Below are 15,149 nucleotides of genomic sequence, written 5' to 3'. Positions count from 1 at the left end.
TTTCTCGTCTTTGATTTGATCTGGATTGGATTTTAATTTTAGTTTAGTTTTCCTTAGTTGTTTTTATTTATTTGACTTTTATTTTCATATTAATTTGTTTTATTTTATCCCATTTATGTTATGGGAATTATTATTTCCCAACATTCTAGGGCTTCTCGGGTCGCTTCTTCAGTCCCTTCTTTTCTCCTCTTCTCTCCCCTCTCATTCTCCCTGTCTCCTTCTTACATCTTCTCTTCTTTTCCTTCTGTTCTCAGAATGGGTACCCGTTTGAACCTCTGGTAGGGTTGTGAGAGATCTAGATGCTGGGGCTGATTGCATGATCCGTTATATTACACCACTCGTTTATTATATTATCTATCCTCCCCGTCACTCGTTTGATCAACCTGCATCCCGATTAGGTCGGCTAGTTTTGACCTCACTTTTTTGCCTCCTCACTCGTTTGCCAACCGACTGCTGACTGCGCCCCCCCTGTGCCGATTGCTTTTTCTACTCTCTTTTGTTCCCCTTCATCGATCTCTCACGGGCTCTCCTGATTGAAACCAACCGATCACCTCTACCCTCCCCTGAGTCGAACGCCCCAAGTCGAATCCGCCCTCCTCGTGGATTCGCGTCCGGTTCACTTTCCATCCTTTTGATCTTGTCAACAAATGTCCAGCGGGAACTGGCTTCTACTACACCGTGGCCATGGTCACAGAAAATGGAGAGTTTCGATATCCGCCTCGTTCGGCACAACATGATATCCCGAGCCGTCGCAAGATCCCTAATCCGCCCCGCCTCGATCCGTTGAGGATCAATCCTCCCTCGCCGACACGCCCCTCGACCGCCGACGCGCCGCGGCGACCCCCTGCTCACCGTCGACCTCCGGCCCCTCGATCCCCTCGCCGACACCCTCCTCCACCCAGGTTCCCGGATGATCCGTTCTCACGCCCAGTGTCCCCCCAGGTGGGGGTCGGGGGTGACCGTGCTGGGCGGATGCCGACATATCGGGCCCCGCCCTTCCCCGTGGCCCCCCACGACCGTCGCCCCAACTATCCCGGCAGGGACCGCTCCCTCGAACCCCCCGCCCACCGCAAAACGCCCCCCCGTCAACCGAGGCTGCGGACGTCCATGTCCTCGTCGAAATTGAGAGGGAAGCGCCCCAAACCGCCCAACGATCAGGGTCTGTTGCCTCGATCGATCCCCAATGGGTCTCCCGACGCCCACGCCGATAGTCCGTTGCGGTCGAGTGTGAATTCGGCCATGACGTCCCAGTCCAGCTTCGAACACAATAGTAGCACGGAAAGGAGCAGTGTCCTCACCAAGAGCAGCTCGTTGACCGACTTGTCTCCCGATACGCCCGGCGGGCCGTTTGAGAAGGACGAAGGAATGAGCGTCGAAGATGCTATCTCCATGTACCTGGATGGGTTCAGTGATGTTACGGAAGAGCCGGGCTCCCCCGACTTGTATGGCGAACCCAAGCAACGACCGTGGAGTCCACCCGCAGAGATCTCTCTTGACGACCTGCGTCCGGCGGAGGAAGCTGCTGCCAGCGACAAGGATCTGCCCTCACTCCCACCGTTTCCCGAGGCGGGTGCACCCGACCGAAGCCCCCAGGAAGAGCAGTTTTTGGGCGAGACCAACTCGGACACGAAGCCGCAGGAGGAATCTTTGGATGCGCGTGGTATCGACCCCCCTCGTGCCAGCGAGCAAGCGCCCCAAACGGTGGTAATCCCCGGCAGCGTGCCACCCCCCTTGGTGATGGGCACCGAGAGCCGAGACCGCTATGGGTTTCGGAAAACGAGCCATCACGTCACTGCGCAAATGTATGAAGCGTGGAATGGACCGTATGCCGAATCCATGGCGGCCCATCGAGTCAAGTGGGCGGAACTGCTCCGTGGCCATGGATTGCCCACCAATGACCCGACCATCTTCCCGCCCAAGTGCAACAAGGTCAAGCGGTTTGTGCGCAAAGGGATCCCTCCGGAGCATCGTGGGGCAGCGTGGTTCTTCTATGCGGGCGGGTACGACCTGCTGCAGGAGAACCCCGGCGTGTACGACCGGCTGGTGGAACAGACCATGGGATCCCCCACCAACGATGACAAGGAGCACATCGAGCGCGATCTGCACCGGACCTTCCCGGACAACGTCCATTTCAAACCCGAATCCGCCGACTCCGCGGGTGGCGGCAACCCGGGACATGGATCGGTGACGGTTGAGACCGAGATGATCCAATCGCTCCGCCGAGTGCTCTACGCCTTCGCGCTCCACAGTCCCCAGGTGGGCTACACGCAGTCTCTCAACTTCATCACGGGGATGCTGCTTCTGTTCCTTCCCGAGGAGAAGGCCTTCTGGATGCTGCACATCATCACCTCCGTCTACCTCCCCGGCACCCACGAGATCAGTCTCGAGGGGGCCAATATCGACCTCTGGATCCTGATGGTCCTCCTGAGAGATTCGGCGCCCCAGATCTACAACAAGATCACTGGGTCCCAGCCGGGACGGCACAAGGCCCCGCCACCACTCACGGTGAGCTCCCGCTTGCCAGACATTACACTGGGCTTGACCAACTGGCTCATGTCGGTCTTCATCGGGACCTTGCCCGTTGAGACGACCCTGCGTGTCTGGGATGTCTTCTTCTACGAAGGGTCCAAAACGTTCTTCCGCGTGGCTTTGGCCATCTTCAAGGCCTGTGAGAAGGACATCCTGGCAGTCTCCGACCCGATGGAGGTCTTCCAGGTGGTCCAGGCGGTCCCCAAGAGACTTCTGGATGCCAACACCCTGGTGGACGATTGTTTCGTGCGACGCCACCGGTTTGGCCAGGGTCGTATCGACGAACTCCGCAACTCGCGCCGAGCGGCAGTGCGGCAGGAGAAGCTTCGACGATCGCAGGCTTTCAGTAAAGGCCATCTCCAAGCGGCGACGGATGAATGGCGGACGAATCGGGCCAGGACCCCGATCCAGGAAGTGGAGCGCAGCTTTGTCGATTCCTGGCGACACATGAAACACCATGCATTTAGGTGATTGATCACCGGCATGTTCTATTCTTTTTTTGTTTCTATTTAATGATTTCCAATGATACCCCGATAATGTTCACTCCTTTGGACTTTGCTTTTCGTTTCTCTGTTTTCTAGACATTAAGAGCCCTGGCTATGCCAACCTCAATAGATCCGATTGTTTACCCAGTGGTTCCTGAACCGGGTCCGCCTTTCATCCCTTGGCCCAGACTGGAACAGGAAAAGAGGGAGATCTCCGCGCAGTTTTAACCACCGAGCGAGGAGTCGCGTTTTTCGGAAGAAACCTCCAATGCTTGATGATCCGTCCATGTACCCTCGAAACAAATTAATCTTCCATCCTTTTAGGTTCCTCGATCTTACAGCCCTATGCCAGAGCCGAGGTCCAAATTGACTTTCCGAGGCTGCTTTGTCGGCCATCATCATGACTCATCGCCCGGCGGTGACTGTTTCCTGCGTTCTTACATTCGCTGGAAAGGGATATCATAACATCATGCAGGTCTCCACTCCCCTTGCTGCATGATTCAGTTGGTTCGGCCGGGGTTAGCACGACTTTTCAAAAATCCTCTGCTTCTGTTCCTGTTCCTCCCGCTTTGTTTGTCTCCCTTCATTCTCTCCCTGTGGCCCTCGTGTTGATTTATCACTTCCCCCTCTGTCCCCTCCCCTTCTGTCCCGATCGGCTACCCCATCTGTAGCCGTCGATAGTTTCCACACATGCAGCCATGAGTGGACAGGCGGCGAGTTACTACAATTCTGGCCCGAACTACGCGGACGGCCAGTACCAGCAGCCGCAACAGCCCGTCTACAACCAGACCGCGAGTGGCAGCAATGCTCCCGTGGGCGATCAGAATTCCTATCAGTATCAGGACCCACGAGCGGCCCCGGAACCTAAGCCACCACCGCAAGGCCCTCCGCCGACCTATAATCAGGCGGTCTACGGGTTCGACGAAGCGTTCAAGATCGAAAAGCCCAAGTTTCACGATATCTGGGCCGGTCTCTTGGTAGGCGCGAACCCGATTCATGGGGCTATAGCTATACGCACGCCCTGTTAGGCAGGATTGCTCACAAATACAGTTCATTGCGGTCTTTCTCGGCTACGTAGCGGTCTCCGGCGTGGCCATCTACCGATACTCGAAATACAAAGGATTCAACGGCGGAGGCATATACGATTCGGCCAACAACTTCTCCCTCGACACGAACACGCTCGTGCTATTCATATTCGTCCTCTGCGTGGCGCTCGCATTCTCATACGCATACTTCCTCGGAGCCCGCTACTTCCCCAAGTTCTTCATCTGGGCGACAGGCATCCTAAACATCGTCTTCGCCCTCGGAACAGGGATCTACTACATCGTGCGCAAGCAATACGGCGGCGGCATTGTATTCCTCATATTCGGCGTCTTTGCTATAATCTGCTTCATCAGCTGGATCCCGCGCATCCCCTTCACAGCGTTTATGCTCGAGACCGCCATCGACGTCTCCCGCAAGTACGGACACATGTTCATCGTCAGCGCCCTCGGCGGCATCGTCGCCACGGCCTTCGCCGCCTGGTTCTCCGTAACCCTCGTCTCCATCTACGTCGCCTACGAGCCCAGCGGCACAGGCGACAACCCGTCCTGCCCCAAAGGCGCCAGCGGCGGGTGCAGCCGCGCGCGCGTCATCGGCCTCGTCGTCTATGTAACCTTCGCCATGTACTGGGTCAGCGAGTGGATCAAGAACACCGTGCACACGACGATCGCAGGCGTCTACGGCTCGTGGTACTACTTCAGCAACTCGCCGAGCGGGATGCCGAAGGGCGCGACGCGAGGCGCCTTCAAACGCGCAACGACCTACTCCTTCGGCAGCATCAGCTTCGGCAGCCTTATCATCGCGTTCATCAACATGCTGCGGCAGGCTTGCTCGATCGCCCAGCGCCAGGAAGCTGCGCAGGGCAGCATGGTCGGCAGCATCATGTTCTGGATCTTGGGGTGCTTCATCGCCCTGCTCGACTGGCTCGTCACGCTCTTCAACCGCTACGCATTCTGCCACATCGCGCTCTACGGAAAGGCTTACATCCCCTCCGCGAAGGACACCTGGACCATGATGAAAGATCGCGGTTTAGATGCCCTCGTACAGGACTGTCTGATCGGGCCGGTGCTCACCATGGGCTCCGTCTTCGTCTCGTATCTGTGTGCGTTGCTCGCGTACCTGTATCTGCAGTTCACGAAGCCCGCCTACAACACCGACGGCAACTTCACTGCTGTGATCATGGCGTTTGCGTTCGTGATTGGGCTGCAGATATGCCAGATTTTCATGACGCCTGTGGGGAGTGGCATTGAGACCATCTTTGTCTCTATGGGGTGGGACCCGCAGGTCATGATCAGTGATCATCCGGATTTGTATTATCGGTTGGTGCATTTATATCCAAAGGTGCAGCAGGCGGTGCACACTTGATTTTTATATTTTTGTGATCATGTGGAGTGGAATAAGGTATACACAGATACCGCTGTATGATTAGTTGGGAGATAAAATAGATCATGTCATTTAATATCTTGATATTCGTGGATAACCACTATTAATACTATTTCATTGTTCAAACATGCTAGCATCGTAACAGTAGATGGGAAGATCAAGCGAAACAAGTTCATCAACCATACCGGCATCAACTAACAGACATAAACGAGCCCGATCATTTGAGCCAACAAATCAGATCAAGACAAGCCATACCGTAAATCATCAAATCAAGCAGTCGACACAAGACAACAGACAACAGACAAGACCTCACTAATCAAAAGTCAAAAAGAGTGAAAAGCACCAATGGAAATGACCCAAGAGGGTAACCGGGGAGGTCTAAACAACAACCCCCAAAACACCAACAACCAACCCCCCAAGCACCGCCCCAACCGACGACCTCACCCCCCTCTCAGCACCCCCCTGAAACAAAATCCCATGCTGCTCCCCCTCCCCATCACTACTATCCGTCCCACTCGGCATAATCGCCGACGAAGTGGCCACCACCTTCTCAGACCCGCTCGCACCAGTAGCACTCGTCGACGGCGTCGCATGGACCAGGATGTCGCTGGCGCTGCTGCTTTGGGCCGCGGCGGAGCCATGCTGGGGCGAGACGCCGCTGTAAGCGTGGCTTGGCTTGACTGCCGCAGCAGCAGCCGTTGCTGTCGCAGGGCCTGGTGTCGACTGGCAGTCGCAGCTTGCGCTGGTTACGGTGATGACTTGGTAGATTACGCTGTGGGCGTTTTCTTGGGGGGTTTCGGTGTCGGCGCTGGTGTCGGTGTCTGTGGCAGTGGTTGGTTCGGGAAGGGCGCGAGCTTGGTGCGCGTCGTTGGCGATGCGGACCATGGGGCTGCTGCTGTGTTTGCGGTCTGAGGTTGAGATTTGGGTGTTGGGGTTGCAGATTAGGGATTTGAGGGATTCAACGGCTGTTTTGAGCACGAAGGTGGTCAGTATTGTCACTAGATTGCTGTGTCTTGGTATAGGGTATGGAAGGTGGTGGAGAGCATACGGAAGTGGTTGCGAGCACAGAGGGCGATAGTCGCGTCGGTGAGGTCGTAGCCTGTGATATCGGACGTGCAGAAGCAGGCTAGACCGGACGTTCCGGGGTTGGAGGCGCAGGTGCCGAGGTTGGGGTCGTTGAAGACGGCGTCCTGCATGGGTTAGTTGTTGTTTTTTTTTATACCATGGGGTTATCTCTTCTTCTCCTTGTTGATTGTGCAAGGGAAGGGAAGGTGGAGGCCACTTACGGCACAGCGGTCGTAGTTGTCGAAGCTCTGCGATGCAGCCAGGCTGGCGAGGCCCGCGGTGAGGACTGCAATGCTTGCAGTGGCACGCATTTTGATATCTTGTTAGTATAATCAGGAGATAGGGTTGAAGCCGATGGTGGATTGTCACCACGAAAGGCGTATAAAAGAGTGAAACAAGTAGGAGCTGGTAAAGATCGTATAAGTCGGTGGTCGAATTCAACGAGTGTCGAGAGTGAAGCGTATCGAGAGGAAAAAATGAACTGAAACGCGAGCCATTTAATACAATATCTACAGTGCAGGTCTCATCCCTTGGGGCGCACCGGCCCTCAGAGCCCCCCAAGACGATTGGTAGCTCCCAGGTAAACAGAATGAAGACTGGAATGTGCAAAGTAGGTACTCCTGTCCAGGTAGGGCCCTCTCTGCGATCATCATTCGTCGACCACCTCAGAATTTGTCTCTCTGTGGACTTAAATCTCCGAGCAAGTCAACAGCCCTACCTCGTTATTCTCCGCACAAACCGGTTTGGAATCCTCAAAATCAGCCATCCGGGACACCCCCAGCATTCGCCACGGTGGAAGTAAGGAGGGCGTGTCTTTGGAATGTTGGATACAACGCCATTTTGTGGTTGAGTCCTCTGAAACAAGTTCACCGGTTGCCGTGGATAGAGCAGTGGGTTCTTTGCGCGAGATATCTGTAGTAGCTCGCGTGACTGCTTGTTGTCTCTATCAGGCGGACAGGGAGGGAAGTCACATCGCGTGATGAAATCGTGTCAATTGCTGGATATCTCATAGCCGGTCAACAGTATGTGGCCCGCACAAACTCCGTCCGACCCAACATTACAAAAGGCGTAAGTCCAAATAAACATCATAATCGTAAACAATCGTCAAACCTCGTACGCGACAGCATCATCGCCGCCAGGGCAGGCATGGCAGGCATGGAAACCAACCCACCAGCCAATCCACATATTAGAATTTCTCACTCGTAAAACACCTCGTGAGAGAAACCAACAACCACGCGACAATCTTAACAACCATAGTAAGTCCCCGCACAATCAAATCTAAAGCGAAAAACAGAATCCGTAGAATGCCCCGCGTGACGCCCGGCAGCTTCTCTCCTTGCCGCGAAGACCCCTGTCCGAATCGGCCGTATTTTTCCAGGTCGAATTCCTCGACTACGACCTTCTGGTTCTTTGGCTGCGGCTTCGTGGGTTTCGATGACCGGCTCCAGGGGTGAAACCACTTCTTTTGTCCGCTTGCGTTCTCTGATTGTTGAGCTTTCACCTGGGACACGAGGTCGCTGCCTTCGAGGGCGTCCTCCCGCTCTGCGAGCGTTGCGACTAACTTTCCTTTGTACAGTGTGCCTGGTTCTGAGGCTGGAGACTGGATATTTGATGCCTTGTGGGGGTCATACAGCTCCATGTCAGCCAAAACGGGGTTGGTCGTCTCGTCTGAGATCGCCACGGCCAACATGGCGGTCACCAGCGAGTCGATCGCGTACAGGGAGGGGACCGTCGCGATGATCGCGGCGGCCGAGATGGAAAGAGACATGGTGCCGAGGTCCAGCGACACCAGAGGCTCATCCGCGTCTGTCAGAGGCAGTGTCGACGTGCGTGGCGTCGCCGCCATGTTCCCTGTCTCCGCTGAATTGGCCGGGAGTGGGGTGGTCACGAGAATGACGGGTGGTTGCTGGTGGTGTTTCGAGTCATTTGACGGCGTCGAAACGGTGATGTGAAGAATGCCAGCGTACCTCGATCGCATGGGCGAGAGGGGAATTCCAGCTGCGCCGACCAAAGCCGGGGGCGGGGGCTTGCTGAGCGACGGGTGGTAGAGTTCGTAGACTTGCTTGTCGGAATTCCACGACAGTCTGCAGGACTCCTGGGCTGCTGCACGCCGGAGCGCGTGGGCTTCTAGTTCTGCAGCCTCTGTGGGGTTTAGTCTGCGCGCCTTTGCTGATTCCTCGGCCTGGTCGATGGCTAGCATTGCGGCCAGCCGGGAAAAAAGCAGCGATACGAGCCCGTCGTTGGGAGGTTTGCGTCGCTGGCGGTCTTCAATCTTCAACATCATGACGGGGATATTGCTGTTTGGGCGCGATGGGTTCGATCTGGTGACGGACATTTCGTTGGTCGAGAACGTTTGCATCGTGTAGAATGGTCGTTCTGGATCGCCGAATAGAAACGTCGCTGAATTGGCCCTGCTCAAGTTAGTGTCCAGGAACTTGGGGATGGCCGTCGCAGTACCCACCGTGTCATATGAAGATTGAACGGTTTGATGTTCTGTGGTCTCTGGCCATTGGCAGCATCCCAAAGGCTGTTGAGTTCTTCCGAAGAAGAGTACTGTACCTCCGCCGGCTCAAGCATACTCATTGGGAAGTTCAGCACACTCGCAGGAACCGTTTTGGGTCCCAGACTCCGGTCGATTTCCGACGCTGGCGAGAGCGTAAGGTTTTTGGGTCTTGAAGTTGACCGAGTGGGCCTATTCACAGTCTGCGGATAGTACTGTTGCTGATTGAGCGGCAGATCTGGATTATAGCGTGGAAACATCGACCGTATAGGGTTCCCTGGGGAGCCTGGTTTCGGCAAAGTCTTCTGAGAGTAGGAGGACACATCGTCTTCGCTATGTGTCACTGATTTGAAGTCTTCAAATGACGGGACATCATGTCGTGGTTTGTCTTGTTGACTCGGTCTGGGTTGCGACCCTGATGGCCGGGGCGCATGTACGGATTCAGGAGTAAACGCGGTCACTGGGCGAGAAATCTGGGTTTCAGGAGGCGGCGAGACGTTATTCTTGCCTTCAGTAATTGCAACGAACACGGCTTCAGCTCCGCTGTCCTTCCCATTAAATTCATCCAGAGGGATCGAAGCCCCAGACACGGGGTTCGCGATAGGCTTCTTGTTTCCCCGTCGAAACGGATTCTTGGCGACTTTGGCCGGAGAAGCAGGAGGGAAGAGTTGAAATTGACTCATGATGCCCTTTCAATCGAGATGGAACCCAATTCTCCCGAAAACCATTGATTTGATTTGAGGTTGGTGAAGAACCGAGAAGAAAGGACATCACAACCACCATCACCAGCAAGACCGCAGTGACATATACCCCTCCTTCCAACCGACCTCCATGGTGTCGAAAACTTCAGCAGGAGGGACTGCACAAAGGCGTCAAGGATCTGAGCTATGAGAGGCTCACAGTAGTGTGAAGAACAGGGATCGTGGTGCATGAAGGACGGGGTATTGAACTCGGCGGCTAATTTCGACCTCTCGCTGGCCGAATGGGAGGCTCGGTTCCTGGGCGCGCAGGCAGCCTGACATCAGTGACAGCGCTTCGGTAAACAAACTGAGGCTCTCATTTGCTGGTTCGAGACGCTGAGATGCGAAGGATCGGATTCTTCTCCCCGCGGGTTGTCGTGAAGAAGTTGAAGATATCGCTATCTATGGGGAGATGGTCATCTGGTTAGTCCTATTAAACCAATAAACGCTTTGTATAGTCCTTACTTGCGAAATTCGATATTCAACAGCCAATGAAGAAACAGAAAGGCTCTTGTGAGAATCTTTACTCGTGATCCTTCATGTCGGGAGCTGTGATAGCAAAGCATATTCGTCGTGATTCGTGGTTGGGAGGAATATTCCCCGCATAGTCCGCCTTGCGTCTATGCCTCTAGGACCCTGAAATAGTAAGATCGGTGTGATAAGAAGTTTGTTTAATCTCCCTGCTGTTTGGAATATTTACACCTACCAATTAAAAAAGAAAGAAGACAGGTACAGCCCCAGTGAGCTCGGTTAGGCCAGTCTGGGCGAAAAGCAGAACTAGGTATCTAGACATAGACAGTCGTTTTGACTAGCCTCTCAAAGCAAGCAGCGGGTTTATTATAGTGATGAGCAACTGATCATTTAGTATAATAGAATGCATAAGCGAAATGAAATAATCTATTGAAATCCAAGTAGATATATATACCTTGGTGGAAAGTGGACGCCTAACTGATCTATACAAATATGGTACAAGCGACGGTTTCGTGGCTCACGCTTCATGAGAATCATCGTAAACGCTATATGTAAGCCCTTCGGCCATCGCAATCGCGCCCTCCATGTTGTCCTTGTTGTACAGGAACAACCCCTGCAACGCGGCCGCACTCGTGGTTCGGGACCCATCGGGTTTCCGCCCATGTTCGTCTTCAATCAAACCCAACTCATGCAGTCGACCAAGGAACACCTTTTTATAGGTACCTTCGGTGTCGAGTTCACCGTAAAACCGATCCCAGAGGCAACCCACCTGGTAGCGAGTGACTTCACCGAGACGGACAGTCATGTCCACCCGACCCGGTCGAACCAGTGCCGGGTCAAGTCGCTCGACGTGATTTGTGGTGAGAAAAATGATGCGCTCCTCGGCACTGGCCACTCCGTCAAGGGCATTCAATAATCCGGAAAAGGTCACGTTGGCGCCACGATACCCATCCGACTCCGTCTGGACCCGGCGGTTTGAGAAAGCAGCGTCCACGTCCTCGAGCAACACAATGGTCCGATTCGGAACAATCGTAAGAAGGTGGTTCAACCGGTCGTCAGTCAGACCACGTTCGCTGAGATTGAGAATGGCGATGTCGTAATCGAGTTCGCCGGCCAAGGCCTGGATGAACGAACTTTTCCCGGTGCCGGGTGGGCCGTAGAGCAGATAACCACGTCGGTAGGGAATCCCCCGATCGTGGTACCATTTTCCAGTCGATATGAAATCCGACACATCCTCCACAATCTTCTCTTTGACGCCCTCATCGAGAACCACCGACTCCAACGGACGCTTCCGCCGAGGCTGTCCAAAGGGTTTCCATTCCGCGCCCCAGCTGTTATAGATAGAGGTCTTTCCTTCGTGCGATTTCGCGGCATATGCATGGGCCTCAGTGAAAAGATCCTGGAAAATGTGGCGATGCGAATAGAGTGTCGTCAATGTGATTGTTTCCCATGGTCGGCCCGTCTGCAAATCTTGCGACTTGGCCTCCCGCATCCGATTGACGAAGATGAACGCATTTTTGTATCGCAACACGTGTCGCCCGGGGCCGGGCACTAACGTGAACTGAGTGTGGATCGCACCGTTCGAGTGTTCGACTTTCTGCGTCTGGATGGAGAGATGGCGCATTCCGGGCGTTAATCGCTGGAGCATTGAATCCACGAAGCCAGACCTGCTGGCTGCGGACCGAGCCGTATTGAGCTGGGATTGTTGATACAGGGTCATCCAATGTAAAAACCACGGATAGGAATCATCTTTGATGCTGATCTCGACGTCAACGAGCATGCGCCTCCGCAGGAGCGCAGCACCGTGTCGGAAACCTTTTTGAGCGAAACTCAAACCCGCGCCGAGCCCAGCGAGACCGAATCCCTAATCGCGACAATAAAATGATTAGCCATCACCATCCCCACGCGACAGTTTGTTTTTTATTTTCCGAGCGAGATGCCTTACTGCTGTGAAGAAAGGATTGTTGGTAAGTTGAGAGAAAAGTCCGCCGTCCCCCGTGGGCTGCCCCGCTGCCTGGATGGCATCTTTCTTTTGCTGGACGATTAATTCGCCAGACGAAGGCAGCCCCGGAGTGTTTAAAGGTCCATCTGGATTCATCCCACTGAAAAAGGATGGATTATTTGTCGGTCCTTAGTCGCATAAGTTGCGTGGAAGGTCGAAAACATCATACCGAACGATATCGGAAAGCCGGAGTCAGACGGGCCGAGAACGTTCAATCTAGTCAATTTGGATTCTGGGGTGTTTTGATACAAAAACCTCCCAAGTAATTTTTTCTATATATATATTTTTTGGTTCTATGTCATGACAATAATGCGTAATATCAAGAACCATAAGCACCGCTTACTGAGTACTTTCCATCCGCAATTGGGTTGAAAATGGGGGTTTCTTGTTTAACAAAAACCCGGAGATAACGGGGTTAATGTGCTCCCCAGTTAACTCCGCCTCAATACGTCCGGTGGTTTCTTTCCCTCCGGTCTTTTCTTTCTTTGTTTCTCTCGAGCTGCTCTCTTTCGCTGTTAGGGGTCATCTTAACGGTCAGGCTAAGATAATCATAATTGCTAGACTGCAATAGGAGGTAATTAGGATCCTTTGCGCCCAAAAAAACTACTTACGGGGTAGCTCATCCCCAGTTTAAACGATCCTCTCCACCAAAATGCGTCATAATCTGTATAATATCGTTCTCGCTAATTAGGATTCAGCTGACGACTGCAGTGCTGCCTGGCTGCTCTTGTGACAGCGCGTCGGAGAGCCCAAGCGGCCTTAATTCCATCTATCAGGTTGTACCATTTCGCTGTCAACCTTGGCCGAAGGTCAGACCGTTTCTTTATTAAGAGCAACTTCCCCCGGCTATGCGTTCGTTCCTGCGCCATTGGTTTCGCTTGCATATGAAAAGTGCAACAAGGCCCCGCCGATCATCATCAGAGAGACGCAACATGACATCTTCCGCCATCACGATTCTTTACGCGCTGAGTATATCAGCACCTCCTGTGTCCTCTTATCCTGATGATGCAAGTAAGAAAGAGCATCATGTGCACGGGGGATTCAAAAACCCTTGGGAGTAAGTAATCTCGGGGAGGTAGGGATTCGGGTATCTGTGGTGTCCCAGAACTAACCGGTATGTTTTAGTTCATGGAGAACCATTGGCTTTGGGGATATGTGGCGTTTAGCTAGGTGAGTCGGCTCTTACTGGGTTTCTAGTTCTAATGGTTGTATCTAACACGTACGACCATGAAGCCGTCAGCTGAACGGACACGCGAACAAACCAGACACCACACCCCCTACAGTCCCTGTTCGCAAACCCGAGTTCTTACCATCGCGGGAGACTTCGAGGCTGCGCGCAACGTGGCTAGGCCACGCTTGCTACTATGTCGAATTTCCGAGCGGACTTAGAGTGCTATTCGATCCTGTATTTGAGGATCGATGTTCGCCGATATCTTGGCTGGGTCCTAAGCGTTACACGGAGATGCCTTGCGAGGTCAGCGACCTTCCGGTTATCGATGCAGTGGTGATCTCCCATAATCATTACGATCATTTGTCGTATCCCACCATCAAGGAGATCGCCAAAACTCATCCCAATTGCCACTTTTTTGCCCCGCTGGGGAACAAGCAATGGTTTACCAGCTCTGGCATACACAATATGACAGAATTAGATTGGTGGGACCAGCGTGACATCTCCCTTTCGCCATCATCCGAGTCGAAGGTGGAGGTCGGGAGCAGCGCCGGAAATCCCCCATCCAGCGCAACCGATATCGAAGCCCGGATCAGTTGCCTACCTTGCCAACATACCAGCAACAGAGGGATCTTTGACAGGTCCAAAACGCTATGGGCTTCATGGTCCATAGAATCCGGAGGTCAAAATGTATACTTCGCGGGGTACGTAACCGATGACTCTTTTTACGCGATCTCAACTAATCATTTTGGTATCTTTCAGAGACACCGGCTACAGAGCGGTACCAGACCTCCCCATCGGCACCGATGACTACGCCCCAAAGTTCAATTTCCCCTCCTGCCCCGCTTTCAAACAAGTAGGGGAGTTCCGGGGCCCGTTCAATTTGGGACTGATCCCTATCGGTGCTTATGATCCTCGGTGGTTTATGAGCCCTATGCACGCAGACCCACACGACGCGGTCAGAATTTTCCAAGATACTAAGTGCAGGAAAGCCTTGGGTATGCATTGGGGCACTTGGGTGTTGACGGAGGAGGATGTGCTTGAACCCCCGCAGAAGCTGAGAGAAGCACTAAAAAGGCATGAAATTCCGGAAGATGGTGTGTTTGATGTTTGTGACATTGGTGAGAGCCGCGAGTTTGAATAGACGCTACCTGTACATGTTGGGGAAGAGGGGCGGAGACATGGAGGGCTATAAGAGGGCGCCTGGAATCTTTTTGTCAATATATAATTTTAATCAAGCAAGACAGATCAAAGACTTGTATTTATGTATATTTTAGGTCTGCCAGATAGACGACTATATCTTGTACGTAGATGATTGTAATGTCTTTTTCCTTATCTCTCATTCATCAATGGAAACGACAATGCCAACTACTGATAAAAGACAATGTTTATGCCCTATTGAGGTTATACCGAGTGACAGACGTATGATTCTGCCAGGCACCCTGCCAAATAGTAGTGAATATGGAGGTCTGCCATCACAAACAGAACAACCTGCCTATGCATCAATATAACATGCTCCATCCTCTGGTAAACAAATACCTTGGACAACAAACTGCACACGAATGGATAGATAGGATTTCTGAAAACCCATAAAACCGTGGTAAGCCTTCTGTTTTGTTAGTATCCAAACCAAGGATAAAACCACACTCATTCCTTCAAATCTACCTAGTATCTAATATACCCTGATTTGACCAGTAATCCGTCTTCTGAGACTACTATTTGTGTCGATTTACCATCTCAACGGGTCACAACCGTCTCACAGCCA

General features: G+C 53.1%; 6 protein-coding genes across 6 annotated transcripts; 3 read left to right on the top strand and 3 right to left on the bottom strand.

Moving 5' to 3' along the window:
* The first annotated feature begins 483 nt into the window (after positions 1-483).
* Positions 484-3,069, top strand: BDW47DRAFT_23197 (putative GTPase activating protein (Gyp3)). The gene has a single exon (XM_024818523.1). The coding sequence runs from the start codon at positions 685-687 to the stop codon at positions 2,998-3,000; it is 2,316 nt and encodes a 771-aa protein (XP_024672495.1). The 5' UTR covers positions 484-684; the 3' UTR covers positions 3,001-3,069.
* Positions 3,070-3,564: 495 nt separating this feature from the next.
* Positions 3,565-5,452, top strand: BDW47DRAFT_23205 (choline transporter-like family protein). Its single transcript, XM_024818524.1, has 2 exons — positions 3,565-3,991; positions 4,065-5,452. Exons 1-2 carry the CDS (start codon positions 3,713-3,715, stop codon positions 5,418-5,420), a joined length of 1,635 nt encoding a protein of 544 aa, XP_024672494.1. The 5' UTR covers positions 3,565-3,712; the 3' UTR covers positions 5,421-5,452.
* Positions 5,453-5,816: 364 nt separating this feature from the next.
* On the bottom strand, positions 5,817-6,814 carry BDW47DRAFT_125318 (extracellular serine rich protein; the record flags this gene model as incomplete). Its single annotated transcript, XM_024816365.1, has 3 exons — positions 5,817-6,403; positions 6,487-6,628; positions 6,725-6,814. The coding sequence occupies 3 exons, from the start codon at positions 6,812-6,814 to the stop codon at positions 5,817-5,819; spliced, it is 819 nt and encodes a 272-aa protein (XP_024672493.1).
* Positions 6,815-7,497: 683 nt separating this feature from the next.
* Positions 7,498-10,121, bottom strand: BDW47DRAFT_23191 (uncharacterized protein). Its single transcript, XM_024818522.1, has 2 exons — positions 8,965-10,121; positions 7,498-8,914 (listed from the first exon to the last, which is right to left on the bottom strand). Exons 1-2 carry the CDS (start codon positions 9,684-9,686, stop codon positions 7,690-7,692), a joined length of 1,947 nt encoding a protein of 648 aa, XP_024672492.1. The 5' UTR covers positions 9,687-10,121; the 3' UTR covers positions 7,498-7,689.
* A 560-nt stretch (positions 10,122-10,681) lies between these two features.
* On the bottom strand, positions 10,682-12,362 carry BDW47DRAFT_23184 (bifunctional AAA family ATPase chaperone/translocase BCS1). The gene is made up of 2 exons (XM_024818521.1): positions 12,160-12,362; positions 10,682-12,078 (listed from the first exon to the last, which is right to left on the bottom strand). The coding sequence occupies exons 1-2, from the start codon at positions 12,310-12,312 to the stop codon at positions 10,732-10,734; spliced, it is 1,500 nt and encodes a 499-aa protein (XP_024672491.1). The 5' UTR covers positions 12,313-12,362; the 3' UTR covers positions 10,682-10,731.
* A 786-nt stretch (positions 12,363-13,148) lies between these two features.
* On the top strand, positions 13,149-14,528 carry BDW47DRAFT_117226 (putative Zn-dependent hydrolase/oxidoreductase family protein; the record flags this gene model as incomplete). Its single annotated transcript, XM_024815049.1, has 4 exons — positions 13,149-13,273; positions 13,342-13,386; positions 13,450-14,088; positions 14,147-14,528. The coding sequence occupies 4 exons, from the start codon at positions 13,149-13,151 to the stop codon at positions 14,526-14,528; spliced, it is 1,191 nt and encodes a 396-aa protein (XP_024672490.1).
* Between the last annotated feature and the right edge of the window lie 621 nt (positions 14,529-15,149).

This window comes from Aspergillus candidus (assembly GCF_002847045.1).
Source record: "Aspergillus candidus strain CBS 102.13 unplaced genomic scaffold BDW47scaffold_19, whole genome shotgun sequence".
In the NCBI taxonomy this organism is placed as follows: Eukaryota; Fungi; Ascomycota; class Eurotiomycetes; order Eurotiales; family Aspergillaceae; genus Aspergillus; species Aspergillus candidus.
This window is presented reverse-complemented; position numbering and strand designations above follow the sequence as displayed.